Source organism: Tiliqua scincoides, chromosome 5 (genome assembly GCF_035046505.1).
Source record: "Tiliqua scincoides isolate rTilSci1 chromosome 5, rTilSci1.hap2, whole genome shotgun sequence".
NCBI lineage: Eukaryota > Metazoa > Chordata > Lepidosauria > Squamata > Scincidae > Tiliqua > Tiliqua scincoides.
The window spans coordinates 93,271,128-93,290,954 of NC_089825.1; the positions used below are offsets into that span (position 1 = coordinate 93,271,128).

The 19,827-nt window shown below is 47.0% G+C and overlaps 1 protein-coding gene across 1 annotated transcript; it reads left to right on the forward strand.

Annotated features, from left to right (window-relative positions):
• Positions 1-6,999: 6,999 nt before the first annotated feature.
• ASPDH (aspartate dehydrogenase domain containing) lies at positions 7,000-17,904 on the forward strand. The gene is made up of 7 exons (XM_066631284.1): positions 7,000-7,054; positions 8,533-8,677; positions 10,838-10,922; positions 12,625-12,774; positions 13,394-13,620; positions 13,718-13,857; positions 17,867-17,904. Exons 1-7 carry the CDS (start codon positions 7,000-7,002, stop codon positions 17,902-17,904), a joined length of 840 nt encoding a protein of 279 aa, XP_066487381.1.
• The last annotated feature ends 1,923 nt before the right edge of the window (positions 17,905-19,827 follow it).

Here is a 19,827-nt window from a genome sequence, read left to right on the forward strand (position 1 = left end):
GAGGCTCATTGGAGACTGAGGGCTCTCCGCGGGCTGGATTGGGAGTCCCCAAGGGCTGCAAATGGCCCCCAGACTGGGGTTTGGGCACCCTTGCCTTAGACTGAGGAAAACTGAGTCCAAATCCCTGCTTAGACACACTGCACAACCAGCCACTCACTCTCTCAGACCACCCTACCTCACAGGTTTGTTGTGTAGAGAATATGTGGAGGTATCTCCTTGCTGCAATGTGTATCTCATACAGTATGGCCTAATTAGAGAGAAGTCCATTTGGACATCTGGAGGAAAAATCCATTATGGGTTACAAGCCATGATGTGTATGTGCAACCTCCTGATTTTAGAAATGGGCTATGTCAGAATGCCAGTTGCAAGGGAGGGCACCAGGATGCAGGTCTCTTGTTATCTGGTGTGCTCCCTGGGGCATTTGGTGGGCCGCTGTGAGATACGGGAAGCTGGACTAGATGGTCAGGTGATGCTGTTCTTATGTTCTTAAGTACCTAAGAGCCAGGTAGACTCTGCCTTTATGCAGGAAGTGAATCTCTGTTGCCTGTGCTGTGACTCTTCCCAACCTGTAATTCTACCATTTGGAGCAGACTGACTGCTCTGGTAAGCACAGCAGCACCTTTTGGAAACTCCATCTGTTTGTTGTTTTCTGCCTGTTTAAGCTGATGAGATCACAGTTTTGTGAGGCCAGGAAGAGACGATTAGCATCTTTACAACGCCACAGCAGGGCCAGGCGGGCAGGCTCTCTGAGTAGCACCTGCTTGCCCTCTCGTCTTCCCTCCAGCAGTGCTGTGGGAAAGCTGGTTAACATCTGGAGATAGTCCTGGTAGGCATGGACTGGAGCAGAGGAGGCTTGATCTCCCCCTGCTGGTGAGAGGGCACTGGTCAAAGGTGGGTCAGGCAGCTGAAACCATGAGTAGGCACACCACAGCAGTTACCTCCACAGAATGGTCATCTCACCCGAGGAAAGAGTTGTATAAATCTCAAATGCTTGCTTCAGATCTTGTATCTTCGATTCATCCTATTAATAGATTGTACCTTGGTTTTTTTTTTTCCCCTAATGGACCGACACGGCTGCATAGGATATTTTTGTACTTTGGAGAATACCTCATTTAGCTGTCCCGTAGAGAGATTTTGAAACTGAAAGGGAATGTTTGCCAAGATAGGACTTTGGGGAGTTTAAATGCCTTCCAACCACTAGGTAATACTATCAGCTTGGCTTCTATTGAGCCTCTATCTACTGCCTCCCCTGAAATTATTCTCCCCTCCACAATATAATGAATATGAAGCAGGTCCAGCCCTTAGGAGCTGCGGACCCAACTGGAAACATTTTTTTTGCATGGCCCCAGGTTCACAGCCAAGGTCTGCAGAATTTTAGAGATATAAATAAAATTTATCATAGACTTTATTTCTCTGTGGGAGAATGGAAAGTAATCAAAATGCGCACTTAAAAAGTGCATGTGAATTAATGGACCAAATGCATCTAAGCACATTTTAATAGAAAACTGCATACATGTAAGCCTACAAATAAGCAAACAAAATGTGTAGATCTCCTTTAAAAAGTGAATAGTTACAAAACAACTTGTTTTAGTGACTGTGGAGTGATTTAGGGGAAAAAATTGATTTTATTTTTTGTTTAGAAAATTTTTTTTTTAATGTAAATGTAAATTACCCTAGGATGGTGACCCCTTAGGCGTGGGGCCCAACTGGGCACAGTTGGTCCAATTGGCTTAAAGCCAGCCCTGGTACTAAGTCCTAAGACTGCAATTCTGTACACGCTAACTTGGGAGTAAGTCCCATTGAACATAATGGGACTTGCTTCTGAGTAGACATGCATAGGATTGGGCTCTAAGTGTCTCTTTTACTTCTGTTCTTTGCCTGACAAGGGCTGTGTGCTTCAACTAATGCTGGCAATGGAACAGAGTAACTGCCAGACCTTATATTTTCGAAACATGGGAGGGGGGGAGCAGCCATTATTGCCTCTTTATCCCACCATCAAGCACCTAGTGAGGCTGTTCACCACGAGTCTCTGCTTAATATTGCCTGAACTACAGTGGCCTAAAATGAAATGAAACAAAAAAAAAAATCAAGCTTCTCTTATTCAAGCACACTGAACCACGTTTTGCTTCCCAGCAAAGAACTACTCAGCCTTTGCTCCCTGTCTTTTACTCCTACACCTCCTCCCACAAAACCCCAGTTGTCCTGACTCCTGGTATGCCAGTTCATGAGATTCGGCATCCCACAACCTGCATTTGGCTGCATTTCTCTGCTCTGCCTCTGCTCCTGTTTTTTTTTTTTTTTTTTTAAGAAGTATGTTCGCTGTTTTGGATGATGTGGATTCCCCCTGGAGTGTGAAACCTAAGCAGGGAAAAGATAAGGTGGCCACGAGCTGGTGGAACCTCTCTGGTCCTCGATCACAAGGTTTTGGCATCACCCTGTGCCAGGCTTAAGCATTGCACCCATTCAGCATTAGGCACCCTGTGGCTTTGTCGGATGATTTCCTGGAGAACATGCTCAATCCAGCTGCTTCATGATCCTGCAGAGGCCAGGAAGAGAAGAAGAGGCAGAGAAGAGGCAGAGTGCATTTTGGCAGGGGAAAATGTGCATTTTGGCAGAAATCTAAATAAGTTAGATTTCTGAAAAGCAAAAACTGTGTATTTCTCATTAAAACTCCTATCCTAAATACTTTTTTCTCTAAACCAAGTCCTCTTGGATTTGGATTCACTCAGTGGCATAGCTAATGGATCTGACACCAAAGGGCACAACAATTTTTAACAGCTCCCTTGTGGGTTAACAGCCCTCAGAGGCCAGATGCTGAGAACATTCCCAGGGGCATCCAGAAGGTGGTCTAAGGTGCGGAGAGGACTCAAGGGGCCTCCCCACACATCAGAACTCCTTCTGGATGTCTTGGGATCTGCTGTCAGAGTGCAAACTGGCACCCCTTCAAGGCATGGTACCCGGGGCAATATTTCCCCTTGCCCCTCTTAGCTATGCCACTTTCAGGGAAGCATGCTAAGGATTGTAGGCTTACAATGCAAGCCTATGTATGTCCACTCTGAAGTAAGCCCCATTGAGTTCAGTGGGACTTACTCTCAGGGAAATGTGAACAGGATTACAACTTTATTTTAATTTCTTGTCTATGATTCAGGAACAGGTTCAGCAGTGGGTGGGGCAAGCACCTTGTCTGAGGGGGTGTCACCCGGGCCTAGCCCAGGTGGCCGGGACTGAGGCACTGGCACATACAGGGTAGTGGCAGTACTACTGGACAGGGGGGCCTTGAGGGCTTTAGGGTTCGAGAACCAAGAACTCTGGGCAAGCCAAACCGCCCTAGGTTTGCGTTAGGGCAATTTGGCCAAATTGGGACCAGCGCCTGGAGGGCCCTGCACTGGGGCAGCAAGCAGAGCACCCACATCCGCAGCTGGCACCGTCCTCTGTAACTGAGGAATCTTCCAAGCCAAGATGTTGTGAGGAGAGCATGGCAAGCAGAGCATTGTTGTTGGATGACCCATCCTCCCCTGGGTCCAACTGGCTTGAAATCGCTCCCCCAAAGTAGTTGGCAGTGACACTGCTGCCGGGTGCCTTACTGTTCATCCTAATGAGTAGGGGCCCCACGGTGTGTTCCCCCCCTGCAAAAATGTTTTGCATTGGGCCCCACAGCTCCTAAGGCCAACCTTGCCTCACAAGGCAGGTGGCGTTTCTCTGTTTTTAATACATGCTATTTTACAGCATAAGATGCAAAGTTCCCTGCCCCAAGGAGCTTACTACAGCAAGTAAACCTGAACAGAAATACTGTACATGTGTTTCAATCCCTAGTCTTGGTCTGGATTGCCCCCCTCTGCCCCATCACTGACTGTTCTGTTTGCACTGGAAGGGAGTTGCCATTGGCACCAATGGCAGCTTCCCTTCTGCTGCAAATGGCAGCCACAGTGAATGGGGGAACTGGCTTGGGACCATCATCATGCTGGCAACCTTCAGTCTCGGAAGACTATGGTATTGCACTCTGAAAGGTGGTTCTGGAACAGCATCTAGTGTGGCTGAAAAGGCTGATTCGGGAGTGACAATCCCTTCCACACTGGGAGCAAGTGCAGTCTGTCCCTGGTCTGTCTCCCTGGCTATGGGCCTTCCTTCTTTGCCTCTTTGCCTCAGTCTGTTGGCCAAGTGTCTCTTCAAACTGGGAAAGGCCATGCTGCACAGCCTGCCTCCAAGCTGGCCATAGCAGGAGGAAAGGCTTAAAGATCCCTATGCCATGATTTCAGTCCAGATGCAACCCCTGATTAATATTTAATATTTAGGAGAAAAAACCAACACCCCACGCACTCTAAGTACAACGTCATGCTTGACGTAATGTGTAGCCTGGCCTTGAAACATATCTGAGTTTGAAGGGAGCTGAGAGTTTTTAGCGAGAGTTAGCAGAAACTGTGAGTGCAGCCTTAGGGAGGGGGTGTGGGATACACTGCACAGTAGCTCCCTTGGGATCTGCTGCCTGTTTTTCAGAGTCTGCTTACTTCACTATGCTCTGCTTGTACACTAAAACAAATTAGTCTATAGGAATCTCTGATCAAAAGGAGACAAAATTCTATACAGCACTGCTAGTGCCACTCCATGCCATTTTGCCACAGAAAGCAGAACACAAGTTGGCACAACTTCATTTCCACTCCCTTATCTTTATATTCTGTTAACTTCACACACACCCCAATTCTGTGTTCTTGTTCCAAATCTCTTCCCCTTTCTTCCTTTTCTATTGGAAAGGGAGTGGAAAGGCCTGTGGTAGGACCTTCTCTGTTGTGGCCCCCAGCTTATGGAACTCCCTGCCTCATGAGATTAGAGCAGCTCCCTCTTTGTTGGCGTTCTGTAGAAATCTGAAAACCGTTCTTTTTCTACCAAGCTTTTAAATTTTATTGGGATACTGTGTCATTTTTTTAAAAAAATAATTTACTACATTTATAGTGCTGTTCTTTTTGCTTGCTCTTTCACTGACTTATTGATCTGCATTTGCTCTTGTTTTATTATGTTGTTGTTTTATTTTTTAGTTCTTTGGAAGCTGCCTTGGGCTTCTCAAATGAATAGAAAAGGCAAGATAGACATAAACTTAACTACAACAAATAAAGAAGAAAAGCAGTATGGTGCTATTTCACTTTCCTTCCTCTGCAGGCTGAGCTATAGTGGACACGGGTGCCAGATGGGCTGCTGAACTGCCCCGGACAACTGGCCCACAGACTGTCCCCGAAGTGGCCAACTTCACCCTGCTTCATCATAAGCTGAGCCCTGAGCACCGCCTTTGGAACTTCTCACCACTTGAAACAGGAAGTGCAGATGATGTGACAAGCCAGGTTACCATTGCCGACAAGTCACTCAGCAGAGGTTGGAAAGGAATTCTACTAGCATCTACCTGCCAGCCGAGAACAGCGCAGTCCCTGATGGGTGACAGCCCTCAAATAATCATTAACAACCCCGAGGGATCGATTGGCCAAAGGGCAGCCAGACACATAACTCTCCTGCTTCTCACTGGGACCCTGGTGCTATTCACAGCCCTGCTGCCACAAGCCCAGGTGAGTCAGCTCAAAAAGTAGAAAAGATGTTGGGTCTATGGCAACAGGGAGAGAGAGAGATGTACAGAATATTGAGGATAGACAGCTAGCTATGTTGCTATAGACGAAACAGGTCTGTATAGAGGTAGATGGGTGCTGATTGAGAGGAAACATGGGAGTGAATTATTCCAAAGATGGGTGGAGAAGTGAAGGCAAGCTAATCTGCTTGCTTAGGACTCTGTCACACACAGGGCTATCACGTGATAACTGCAATGTCAAATGTTGATTTGTGTGTGGCAGTGAGCACTTGAACGAAAGCTCACATGTTCATATAACCGCAGGCACAGACAGTTCACCACAGTGGATTCAGTGTGCACATTCAGCTGTGAGTGTTCAAGAAATCTGGTGACAGACATGCATGTGTGAACCAGTCCTCTAACATTCACATGGTTTGCTCATCGTTTGAAGTGGCACAAGGACATGAGCATGGGAGTTCTCTCGCTTATATGGATGCACACATTGAATTGCAGCTGGATGCTTTAACACAGTGGTTCTCAAACGTTTAGCACCAGGACCCACTTTTTAGAATAAGAATCTGTCAGGACCCACCAGAAGTTATGTCATGACCAGAAGCAGCTTCATCGAGCAGGAAATTTTTCAGCAATCCTAGGCCTACCCACACTTACTCAGGAGGAAGTCCCATTTACTGCCATTGTTAAAAGCGTATACAAAGTAGCCTGTTAAAAGTTTCTATTAAAAAAATTTCAGTCACATACCATGGTAGCATCAGGTCTAATATATGAAAAATAAAATATTAAAATGAATGGGGACCCAACCGAAACGGGCTCGCGACCCACCTAGTGGGTCCCAACCCATAGTTTGAGAAGCACTACTTTAATATTATGTAAGCATTATATACATGCTATTATTATTATTATTATTATTATTATTATTATTATTATTATTATTATTATTATTATATTGCTTTTCAACAGAAAAAGGTGCTCAAAGAGCTTTACAAAGCAAAACAATTGAGAGAATGATTCCCTGGCACAAAGAGTTTCATATGCTAGAAAGAAACACAAGGGAGACCAGCAACCCTGGAAGGGACATTATGCTGTAATGATGGGACATTTGCTCTCCCTCTAACAGAGGGACCACCCCTTTCTTTAGTTTGCTGCATATATGGGCTAGTATGGAATTTACTACAGCATTTGCAGCTTGCTTTTTAACATCTCACACTTTGCAAATAATGATCACAGTTTTTTCCTCGTGGGACTCCAAGCTAGGCTAAAGCCCTGAGCGTGTTGCCCAATGGTACGTGTATTGTTATTTATTTATAATTCCACAAGTGAACAACCAGGCTTTCTGTTTTTCGAAAAAGAAACCCTTCAATTTCAGAACTGTTCTTTCCTGGGGCGAACCTTACAGATTTGGCTTCCTCTTCACACAAACAAACACAACAGGAACCATGTCTGAGAGCCGAGGCCAGAGGAGAGTCGGAATTGTGGGCTATGGACATTTAGGTAGGTAGCGTTTCCAAATGATTTCCCCTCCTGCCTTTTCCATGTACTTGTTCCAAGATGGGGCTCCCCACTCCTGTACCATCCCCAGCTTTGCCAGAGGACCTGGTGACTTTGTTTTCTCTACTGAGCATGTGCACCTCTTCTGGGTACCATTATCACATGATCCATACTAACTGGATGTCTTTCATTCAACCGAACATTACAATGTTTTTTGAGTGCCTCATAGAATACTTTAGAATGTTATGTTTTGGAAAATACGTTGTTAGTCTCAAAGTACCCCTTATACTAATATTATCATTTGGCAATTGGAGGTCTGGCACACTAATTTCAGTGTTGATGTGCACTCCAGGGCCCAATTCTATCCAACTTTCTAGCATTGAAGCAGTTGCAATGCAGCCCCAAGGTAAGGGAACAAACAGACATTCCCTTATCTTGAAGAGGTAATTATGACTGCCCACCACCACCGGATGCAGCGCGTGCCCCGTTGACACAACTGCATCAGTGCTGGAAAGCTGGATAAGGTTGGGCACCCAGACCAGTTCTTTTCCTTCCTAGGGCACCCATGAGGCTGATTGAGGTTGAGACTCAGGCAATAGATTGGTGGAGGGTGCACACCTCCATCTGTTCACTCATCACCACTGCGCCCCCTCTTCTTCACTCCCCCTCATTGCCCTCATTCACTGGAAAAGAAAAAGGACAATTGAGTAGGAGGAGACTCTCTAGCTCACCACTCTCTTCCACGCTTCCTCTTCTGCTCCATCCTTCTTTTTCCAGTCTAGAGAGTGAAAATTCAAGAGACTGGCACATTGTCAGGTAAAGGAGGGCAGCATCTGGCACATCACCTCAGGTTCCAGTAGGTCTTTGGTCGGCCTATGGTTTTATATATTTATATATGCTGTGTTTTTATTTTATTAGTTGTGTTTAGTCTGGAATTGCTTTAAATGATACCATTGTAAGCTGCCTCAACAGTCCTGCAATGGGATGGAAAGGCTGGTAGAAATGTTTTTTTAAGTATCTAAGCACATAGCAAATAATGTGGCTGCCTATATGCCTCCCTGATTTTTTATTAATTGGTACTGAGGGTCAATATAACCACTCTCTGCTTTCTTGTACGTGTTGGTTCTCAAGGAACATTGCTGGATAGGAGTGAGATTCAGCTACCCCAGCATGCTGTTTCCAATTGCAGCCAATCAGATGCAAACAGGGCATGAAAGTGTGTGGCTCCTTCTCTGGGGATTGTACAGGATGCCACTCCAAGATAAAATCAAGCCCTGCCTGCTGTGCCAGTTATTTTTTTCTTGACTCTGGGCAGCTCAGTCTATATGACAGCAGCTGAGAACTGCTGATAAATGCAATAGGATGCCATCAATTGTATTCCTGCTTCTGCAGGAAAACAGATTTCAAGTGCAGCAGGTGTGTGAGAAGTAGCGCCAGTTTCTGCACGGATGATGAATTTCTCTCTTTCACTTGTTTTCCAGGTCAATACCTTGTTCGGCGGCTCCGAATGGATGGCCTCCAGCATGGCTTGGAGCTGGCCTTTGTTTGGAACCGGGATGCCAGCAAGTTGGAGGGGTCTGTGCCAGCGGAGCTGTGGTTGGGGAAGCTGGCAGATTTCTCTGAGCGGTGAGCAAGGAAGCCAGGCTGGGGACTATTTGGGCATGGTGGCCAGAATGATATGCCACAAGACCACAGTAGAATTACCAGCCCACCAGTATTGCCCAGGAGTCTCCGGGAATCAGCATCAACCTCCAAGTGGCTACTGAACACAATCCTGGAGATTTGAACAGGGCCTCCAGCAATTCCCAACATGATTGGGGGGGGGGTAATCTCCAAGATTTGATTCAATCAGAGTTGGCCACCTTGGTCTTCAGGTGTGCATTGAAGCATGCATTATGAGAGGACACAGAACATGCCATTTCGTCCTGTGACACCTTCAGTTAAAGGATCTGTGGATCAGGGCTAGGAAAAAGGCGTGTGTTTAACCCATAGAGAAAATCTTGGCTAGATGGAAATGCTACCTCTTTGACAGGCTTGTCCCAAAGGCCTCAGGATGAGAAGGCCTTGTGAGAGAAGTGGGAACACTTCATCTTGCAGATGAAACCCATGTGAGTGATTGACAGCCCAATCCTATTGGCCAATTATGCTGGAGCCCTTGTTGAGTGTGTCCTCAGCATCGCTCTTGATTCTGCCCTGTACTGAGTTCAGTGGCGTCACTAGGGTTCACGTCATCCGGTGCGGGAGGCCTGCGCCATCACCCCATGTAGTGGGCAGGGCAGCGCCCCAGGTGGGCATGGTGATGTACCGGTTTTTTGGCTGTACCTTTTGTTAGAACACAGATATTTCAATGTGGTTTGTTTCATTGCATTCTGCATGAAATTACACATTGATTGATATATAACATGATGGTATTATTCCTCCAAATTCTGATTTTAGTGGTTTTTGAAAACTTGTAGAGTCACACACACACACACACCCTGTCAACTTACTAACACCTTATTGCAGCAGTTCTCAAACTTTTAGCACTGGGACCCACTTTTTAGAATGACAATCTGTCCAGGACCCATTGGAAGTGATGTCATGGCCAGGAGTGACATCATCAAGCAAATTAAAATAAATAATTATAAATAATTAAAATAAAATAAAATAATTAAATAAGGGGAGCCAGTCCTGTTCCACCAAGTGAATCTACTCTGAAATAAGTCCTATTATGGTCAATGGGGCTTACTCTCAGGAAAGTGTGGGTAGGATTGCAGGCTGTGAGCCCAATCCTATGCATGTCTACTCTGAAGTAAGTCCCATAGTGGTCAATGGAGCTTACCCTGTAGTCTGCCTGCAAAAACAACCCCCCAAAAAGAATCAGTGAGATTTCCAGACCTCCCCAGTGCCCAGTTTATAGTTTTTCAATTTCAGGCATATCAAGATAAAAACCCTCCTGGCTTTGCAAGTGCAAAATAGAAAACTTCCCCTTACCAGTTCAAGCCACTTTTTTGTCCTTTTTAATGTGTGTGTGGGGGGGGGGGGAGGCTGCCTTCTGGAGCATTTATTGTATTCATTTGCTCCATGGAACGGCACCATTCCAGTGTCCTCACATTCCCCTTTGCCTGGCTTGACCACCAGCCAAGGCACGTCTGCCTACTCACGAGTAAATGCGACATGAGGCTGCTTCACTTTCCATAGAGCTCCATAGACTTGCAGCTGGGTGGGGGGACCTCCTTCTCCATGTTTTTGGGGGCTGCATTCATTGAATCAGGACTGTTCTGACCTCTTTGGAGTCCTCTCAGCCTGCCTCTCAGCCTGCCCGGCATGTCCGCCTACTCACGAGTAAACACGGCCACGTGGCTTCGTTTCGGGCTCAGACTGGTAGCTGGGAGGGGGGAGCTTCTTGGTTATTTTTGGGGGGCTGCATTCATCAGGACCATTCAGGTGTCTTTGGATTCCTCTCAGCCTGCCCTTTCCGACGGACTATGGCAAGTATGCCTACTCACGAGTGAACATGTGATACTGCTCACTTTCCATAGGGCTCCATGCATTTTTTCCTTCTGGTTTTTTGGCCATAACTTTTGAATGAAAGGAACGATTTCAATTCTGTTTTTTGCACTGCACTCCACCGGCCATTCCGCATCCAAGGGTGTATGGCATGACACAATAGCTCCCAACGCCGTGATGTTAGCGCATCACTCCCTCAGGGCGCGTCACCCCCCAGGGTGCGTCACCCGGTGCAGCCCACACCCCCCGCACCCCTCTAGCGACGCCAGTGACTGAGTTTCTCTTCTCTCTCCAAAGCCATGCGGACATAATTGTCGAAGTGGCACATCCCTGCATAGCCCAGGACCATGGCGAAGCTTTTTTGAAAGCTGCAGACTTTATGGTGAGAGCTCCAGATATCTCCAGATGCATGAGTACACCCCTCCCCCATACACACACACTTCCTTGATCTGGGGAGGCACATGAGCTTTCCTTGATTTGGCAAGAATTGTCTCCCACCCATTGCTCTGACCATGTCACTCTTCCTTTGAAGCCTCTGCTCTGTGTCACTATCCCTCTTCAAGCAAGTATCAAACTTCTAAAGCCTTTGATTTTGTAGCTCTAAGTATTGTTCAATCTCCAAACAATAGAAACCGTACCCTGGTTGGAATTATTATTGATCATTTCTATAGCAGTTTTTATTATTGATCATTTCTATGGCACTGTGCAACCCCCTGCACAATGGGAGGAAGTTCCATTGAACATGGTGAGACTTAGATACGAGTCGACATGAAAAGGATCAGGCTGTCCAAAGTGCTTTCCAATTCATATTACATTATCCTCATAACAACCAGTATAATAGTGAATTGCCCAGGTCCACTCAATACATTTTGTGGCTGAGTGGAGTAGATTGTTTCCCTCTTCGCCAAAGATACTCATCTGCGTCCATCCCTTAAAGGGGTAACCTAAAAAGAATGTCACAGAATGACCATTCAGTGTCATTCTTCTTAATATGTGCCTCATGTCTGGCCAAGGACCTTCCAGCACCTAAGGCAACATGCTAAATTATCCCCATTGGTGATATGCCAGCCTTTGCCCTTTTCACTCCTTGGACTGTAAAAGGAAGGGGGAACAGAGCAGAAGTGTGAAGGAGGAAAGAATAGTAGGCTAGATAGAGCATCAGAGTCACTCTAGCTCATTTCCTTTTTCACTCCATCCTCTTCTTCCTTTTTCAAACCAGGGAGTAGAAAGTGAAGGAGCAATAAAGGAGAGTGGACAGAAGGCGGTGGATGCCCCCTGTCAGTCTGTTGCCTAGGGCAGTCACCTCAATTGGCTTCATGGATGGGCCAACCCTAATGTCCCCTCTTTGGGACCCTGTGCATGGAGTGAACTCTCCATCCGCATTTGCTTAAGAACATAAGAACAGCCCCACTGGATCAGGCCATAGGCCCATCTAGTCCAGCTTCCTGTATCTCACAGCGGCCCACCAAATGCCCCAGGGAGCATACCAGATAGCAAGAGACCTCATCCTGGTGCCCTCCCTTGCATCTGGCCTTCTGACATAGCCCACTTCTAAAATTAGGGGGTTGCGCATACACATCATGGCTTGTACCCCGTAATGGATTTTTCCTCCAGAAACTTGTCCAATCCCCTTTTAAAGGCGTCCAGGCCAGATGCCGTCACCACATCCTGTGGCAAGGAGTTCCACAGACCAACCACACGCTGAGTAAAGCTTCTTCAAAGCTCTCCCAGAAACATGTTAGCTTCGCCTTCCTTACTCCTTCCACTGCCACTGAACTCTCTCCTCCTCCATTTCTTCATTTCAGCCCTTGATCTTACATACCTATTCAAGGTTGCTTCCACACTAGCTCTGGAATTGCTCTCCTTCGTTGGCTCACGTTTTACAGACCTAGCTGTCAAACAGTTGCATATCAGTGATGATTAAGGAACAGCAATTCCCCAGCAGCACTAAAAGGCTCTTATGTGAAAGCCACCTTCATTGATTATTTGGTACTAAATAAAGGTAGAGTAATAGGAAAGAATACCTTTCTGTATCCCACCCCACTGCCATCATATTTCACTGCAAACACCTCTTTGTCCACTAGGTGGGGTCACCAACAGCCTTGGCAGATGTTGGCACAGAGCTCAAGTTGCGTGAAGCTGCAAGACAGTCTGGGCACACCTTGTATATCCCCAGTGGGGCTCTGTGGGGTGGGCAAGACATCCAAAGGTTGGACGATGGAGGGATGCTTCAGGTAAGAGCATAGGAAAGGTTAGTAAGCTGCTCCCAAATAGGGCCAGCCCAAGACCTCCTGACAGCTGTGGTGGCTTGCCAAATGCTGCCCTCCCTTATCCAATGATGTGCCAGGCTCTGCTCCTCCCACTCCCCATTGATCTAGCTCAGTAATCTCCTCCCCTCCATATTTCCTCTTCCTTGCTGTCCTTCCTACTTCAAATCCAGGGAAGGAGGACCAGCAGTGGGGGAAAGTTGGCAGAGAGAGATGGGTACCCCCTACCAACGTGTTGCCTGAGGCAACCACTTCAGTTGGCCTAATGTATGGGCCGGCCCTGCCCCCTAAGCAAAATGACCACTTCAAGGCAAATCACAGCTTCAGAAGGCCATGTTTTGGGTGAAAACAGCATATTGGGGGAGAAAGAACCTCTCCACATGCCCCAGTTCTAACCTAGATTGCTGCCCAGGCACCTGTTTTAAAGGGAAAGGGAAGGCATTTATGGTTGGAAACATGCTCTGGAGCATGTTTATGGGTAGCTTGACCATGGACCTACGGTCTACGTCAGCATAAAGTGGCATCATAAGACCAAAGGCAGTCTCGGGTTTGTGATTTCTCTGACTCTCTGTCTTGCTTTTCCTAGGCCTTGACAGTCACCATGGTGAAACACCCTGACAGCTTCCGGCTAGGTGGGCACCTGGGGGAGCTTGTGCAGGCAGCCCGGAAGGAGCGCAAGGTGCTGTACGATGGACCTGTTCGGAAACTGTGTCCCCTGGCTCCCAACAATGTCAACACCATGGCTGCAGCCTGCATGGCTGCTCCCAGCCTTGGCTTTGATGGTGTGAAAGGCCGCCTTGTAGCTGACCCAGAGTGAGTCCCTGAATCCTCCTTTCTGGAATGTGAGGGTATTGGCCAGTGGTCAGTCTTCACTTCCACCAGTTTAATTGACCGACATTTCCTCTTGCAGTCTCTCTGACTATCATGTGGTGGAGATTGAGGCTACTGGGCCAAGCGGCTTCTCTGTCAGCTCTAAGCGCAAAAACCCTGCTGCCTGCGGGGCTGTGACAGGGGCAGCCACCTTTGCTGCTTTTTGGAGCAGCCTCTTGGGTGAGTACAAAACCCTCCCATCTCTTGGATCCCCCCCCCAACTTCCTCTGCGTGAGAGAGTGATTATGTGACAGCGGGCTCCCGAGCTGGCTCAAAACATGCTGGTGCCTGGTGCCTGAGGCAGGATGCCAAATACTTCCCCCGAAGAGGAAGTGTGGAGAAGAGTAAAGTGGTGGTTAAAGCATTGGACACATTGGAGCATCTTTTCTTCCACCCTTCCTCCTTTGTTCCAGTCCCCTCTTCCTTTTGCAATCAAGGGAGTGGGGGGAAGACTAGTAGTGGAGGTGACTGAGTGGTCAAAGGTGGGCACTCCCCAAGAATCTGCTGGCTGAGATGACCACTTCTATTGGTCTCCTGGGTGGGCCGGCCCTGTCTGTGACCATAACTGACCTTCACCATGTGCCTATGGGCGCAATCCTAACCCCTTATGTCAGTACTTTCCACACGACTGAGACATGGGGGGGGACATGATTGAGACATACAAAATCATGCAGGGGGTGGACAGGGTGGATAGAGAGATGCTCTTTTTCCTCTCTCATAACACCAGAACCAGGGGACATCCGCTAAAGTTGAGTGTTGGGAGACTTAGGAAACACAGAATAAAATATTTCTTTACCCAGCGTGTAATTAGTTTGTGGAACTCTTTGCCACAGGAAGTAGTGATGGCATCTTGCCTGGATGCCTTTAAGAGGGGATTGGACAAATTTCTGGACAAAAAGTTCATTACGGGTTACAAATCAAAGTAGGTATGTGCAAGCTCTTGGTTTTAGAGGCAGGCTGCCTCTGATTGCCAGACGCAGGGGAGGGCACCGGGATGCAGGTTGTGTCTGTTGTCTTGTGTGCTCCCTTGGGCATTTGGTGGGCCACTGTGAGATACAGGAAGCTGCACTAGATGGGCCTTTCGCCTGATCCAGCAGGGCTCTTCTTATGTTCTTATGTTCCTTCAGTTGGGTGTCACTCACGGAGGCCTCCTCAAAGTAAGGGAATGTTTGTTCCCTTACCTCAGAGCTGCATTGCCCATTCCAGTGCCACTGGAAAGTACTGACATAAGGGGTTAGGATTGTGCCCTAATTCTTTTACTGTGGTTACTTTCAATACCCCATAAACCTCATCTTCATCCCCTGAATCTTTAATCCTCTTCTAAAACCAAGTACCACGTATCAATCTGCAGTATGCTAGGGAAGAGAGCATTTTTCACTGAAGGCACCCTTGACCTTTATGGTTGCCAGGTCAGATGCATCTAAAAGTGGACATTTCAGAAACGGGGCCTAGTGCTGTTACAAGACTGCAAATGACATAGGAAAAAAAAAACTGGTGTGGAATGAAGTAGCCCACTTCTAAAACCAGGAGGTTCATATATACCCATCACACCTGTGATTGACTTTTTCCTCCATAAATCTGTCCAATCCCCCTTTAAAAGTAACTAGGTCAGGTGCCAAACCACATCCTGTGGAAAGGAGTTCCACAGATCAACTACAGGCTGAGTAAAGAAATATTTTCTTTTGTCTGTTCTAACTCTCCCACCACTCAATTTTAGTGGATGTCCCCTAGTGTGTGTGTGCTTTTGTTCAGAGGGTCAATACAGGAAAGCTTAGATCCCCATCTGAAGATTGAAGATACATACGTAAGTACAGCTTTGATGACAAATACTTGCTTCAGACAATCTGGAACTGTTACCCTGCACATGCCCAATCTCGTCTGATCTCATAAGAACATAAGAACATAAGAACAGCCCTACTGGATCAGGCCATAGGCCCATCTAGTCCAGCTTCCTGTATCTCACAGCGGCCCACCAAATGCCCCAGGGAGCACACCAGATAACAAGAAACCTCATCCTGGTGCCCTCCCTTGCATCTGGCATTCTGACATAGCCCATTTCTAAAATCAGGAGGTTGCGCATACACATCATGGCTTGTACCCCATAATGGATTTTTCCTCCAGAAACTCGTCCAATCCCCTTTTAAAGGCGTCTAGGCTAGACGCCAGCACCACATCCTGTGGCAAGGAGTTCCACAGACCGACCACGCGCTGAGTAAAGAAATATTTTCTTTTGTCTTTCCTAACCCGCCCAACACTCAATTTTAGTGGATGTCCCCTGGTTCTGGTATTATGTGAGAGTGTAAAGAGCATCTCCCTATCCACTCTGTCCATTCCCTGCATAATTTTGTATGTCTCAATCATGTCCCCCCTCAGGTGTCTCTTTTCTAGGCTGAAGAGGCCCAAACGCCGTAGCCTTTCCTCATAAGGAAGGTGCCCCAGCCCCGTAATCATCTTAGTCGCTCTCTTTTGCACCTTTTCCATTTCCACTATGTCTTTTTTGAGATGCGGCGACCAGAACTGGACACAATACTCCAGGTGTGGCCTTACCATAGATTTGTACAACTGCATTATAATACTAGCCGTTTTGTTCTCAATACCCTTCCTAATGATCCCAAACATAGAATTGGCCTTCTTCACTGCCGCCGCACATTGGGTCGACACTTTCATCGACCTGTCTACCACCACCCCAAGATCTCTCTCCTGATCTTTCACAGACAGCTCAGAACCCATCAGCCTATATCTAAAGTTCTGCTTTTTTGCCCCAATGTGCATGACTTTACACTTACTGACATTGAAGCGCATCTGCCATTTTGCTGCCCATTCTGCCAGTCTGGAGAGATCCTTCTGGAGCTCCTCACAATCACTTCTGGTCTTTACCACTCGGAAAAGTTTGGTGTCGTCTGCAAACTTAGCCACTTCACTGCTCAACCCTGTCTCCAGGTCATTTATGAAGAGGTTGAAAAGCACCGGTCCCAGGACAGATCCTTGGGGCACACCGCTTTTCATCTCTCTCCATTGTGAAAATTGCCCATTGACACCCACTCTCTGCTTCCTGGCCTCCAACCAGTTCTCAATCCATGAGAGGACCTGTCCTCTAATTCCCTGACTGTGGAGTTTTTTCAGTAGCCTTTGGTGAGGGACCGTGTCAAACGCCTTCTGAAAGTCCAGATATATCATGTCCACGGGTTCTCCCGCATCCACATGCCTGTTGACCTTTTCAAAGAATTCTATAAGGTTCGTGAGGCAAGACTTACCCTTACAGAAGCCATGCTGACTCTCCCTCAGCAAGGCCTATTCGTCTATGTGTTTTGAGATCCTATCTTTGATGAGGCATTCCACCATCTTACCCAGTATGGATGTTAGGCTGACTGGCCTATAGTTTCCCGGGTCCCCCCTCTTTCCCTTTTTAAAAATAGGCGTGACATTTGCTATCCTCCAATCTTCTGGCACCATGGCCGTTTTGGGGGACAAGCTGCATACCTTAGTCAAGAGATCAGCAACTTCATTCTTCAATTCCTTAATAACTCTTGGGTGGATGCCATCAGGGCCCGGTGACTTATTGATCTTTAATTTATCAATGAGGTCTGAAACATCTTCTCTTTTAACCTCTATCTGACTTAACTCCTCGGTCATGAGGGGCCATTCGGGCAGCGGTATCTGCCCGAGGTCTTCTGCTGTGAAGACAGATGCAAAGAACTCATTTAATTTCTCTGCCATCTCTAAGTCTCCTTTTATCTCCCCTTTCCCTCCCTCACCATCCAGAGGGCCAACCGCTTCTCTGGCGGGTTTCCTGCTTCTAACATATTTGAAGAAGCTTTTATTATTCCCCTTAATGTTGCTGGCCATGTGTTCCTCATAGTCTCGCTTGGCCTCCCCTATCACCTTCTTACATTTCTTTTGCCACAGTTTATGTTCCATTTTATTCTCCTCATTAGGGCAAGACTTCCATTTACGGAAGGAAGCTTCCTTGCCCTTCACAGCCTCTCTAACTTGGCTGGTTAGCCATCTCGGAAGCTAAGCAGGGTCAGGCCTTGTTAGTACTTGGATGGGAGACTGCCTGGGAATACCAGGTGCTGTAGGCTTATACCGTAGTCTTTCGAGACTGAAGGTTGCCAACCAACCTCCTCGAAAATGAGTATGGGAGGCAATTCTCTGGTCCCAGATGACTGATCTCCTTTCCTCTTTGCAGTATGCCAAGGCCACGGAGGCAGAGTCTATCTCTGCTGAGTTCTAGTACCTCCCCACATTCTCCAGAGAAGATTTTGGTTGGTGCTGGAAATTCTACTACAGAGGCTGGGACAGCAGGGAAGGACAGCAAGTGAAGAAGATGGATCTGTTTCCCCATCTTACTGCATGCCATTCATTCTACAAGTGTCCATCAATGTCTATGGCTGGCCTCCATCCATTTTCTTTAATGATGACTTTTTCTTCCCAATTTGGTCAATTGACTGGTTAAATATTAGTCAAATAATGGTCAAGTGTGTGTTTTTTAAGCATTTGCTTTATTAGAACAATGACAGGTCAGATATCCACATTACACACACACACACACACACACACACACACACACAAGATTCGTTGTTTAACTGCTATCGGGAAACAATTAACTTTTAAAACATTATGAAACAAGAGTCCAGTCCCTTCCAGGAGCTCTGTGGACTAAATGGCTGGATGGTCCCAGATCATGTGGTTCATGCAATAAACAAGGTGGAGTCAAAGTGATCCTACATAGTGACTTTTGCTGCTGCTGTTTGTGTTTCTGTTGGTTTCTCTTGGTTTGGAGATGCCTGCATGTATAGCAGGTGGCAAGCAGGGCAAGTTTTGCTATGCTGCTCTGATTGCTACAGGGCTAGAAGAGCACTCCTGTCCTTACTGAGAAATTACACTATAATGGCATCTTTTTAAAAAAGGAAGCCGTCACAAGAGCCAATCTGTCTATAAGGCCAGCTGAGACACTCACCTCAGGCAACAGATAAGCAGGGGGCATGTACCTATGTCCATTTGCTTCCGCTGCTCCTCCATATCTTTCCCCCATTGTCTGCATTGGAAAAAGAAGGGGATGAAGAAGAAGTGTGAAAGAGAGGAGAGTAGCAGGCTATAGCAACTCACTAAGCAAGCGGTTCCCAAACTTACCGCAGTCATGGCACCCTTCTTTCACGGTGGCCTCTTCTTACTGACTCTCGCAGGCACCACCATCTTGGATTTTGCATGATCCAAGATGGCAGAGCCTGGAAGAACCAGAGGAAGAAGCCACGAGGGAACTTCTCAGTCCACAGTCAGGGAATTAGAGGACAGGTCCTCTCATGGATTGAGAACTGGTTGGAGGCCAGGAAGCAGAGAGTGGGTGTCAATGGGCAATTTTCACAATGGAGAGAGGTGAAAAGCGGTGTGCCCCAAGGATCTGTCCTGGGACCGGTGCTTTTCAACCTCTTCATAAGTGACCTGGAGACAGGGTTGAGCAGTGAAATGGCTAAGTTTGCAGACAACACCAAACTTTTCCGAGTGGTGAAGACCAGAAGTGATTGTGAGGAGCTCCAGAAGGATCTCTCCAGACTGGCAGAATGGGCAGCAAAATGGCAGATGCGCTTCAATGTCAGTAAGTGTAAAGTCATGCACATTGGGGCAAAAAAGCAGAACTTTAGATATAGGCTGATGGGTTCTGAGCTGTCTGTGAAAGATCAGGAGAGAGATCTTGGGGTGGTGGTGGACAGGTCGATGAAAGTATCGACCCAATGTGCGGCGGCAGTGAAGAAGGCCAATTCTATGCTTGGGATCATTAGGAAGGGTATTGAGAACAAAACGGCTAGTATTATAATGCAGTTGTACAAATCTATGGTAAGGCCACACCTGGAGTATTGTGTCCAGTTCTGGTCGCCACATCTCAAAAAAGACAAAGTGGAAATGGAAAAGGTGCAAAAGAGAGCGACTAAGATGATTACGGGGCTGGGGCACCTTCCTTATGAGGAAAGGCTACGGTGTTTTGGCCTCTTCAGCCTAGAAAAGAGACACCTGAGGGGGGACATGATTGAGACATACAAAATTATGCAGGGGATGGACAGAGTGGATAGGGAGATGCTCTTTACACTCTCACATAATACCAGAACCAGGGGACATCCACTAAAATTGAGTGTTGGGCGGGTTAGGACAGAC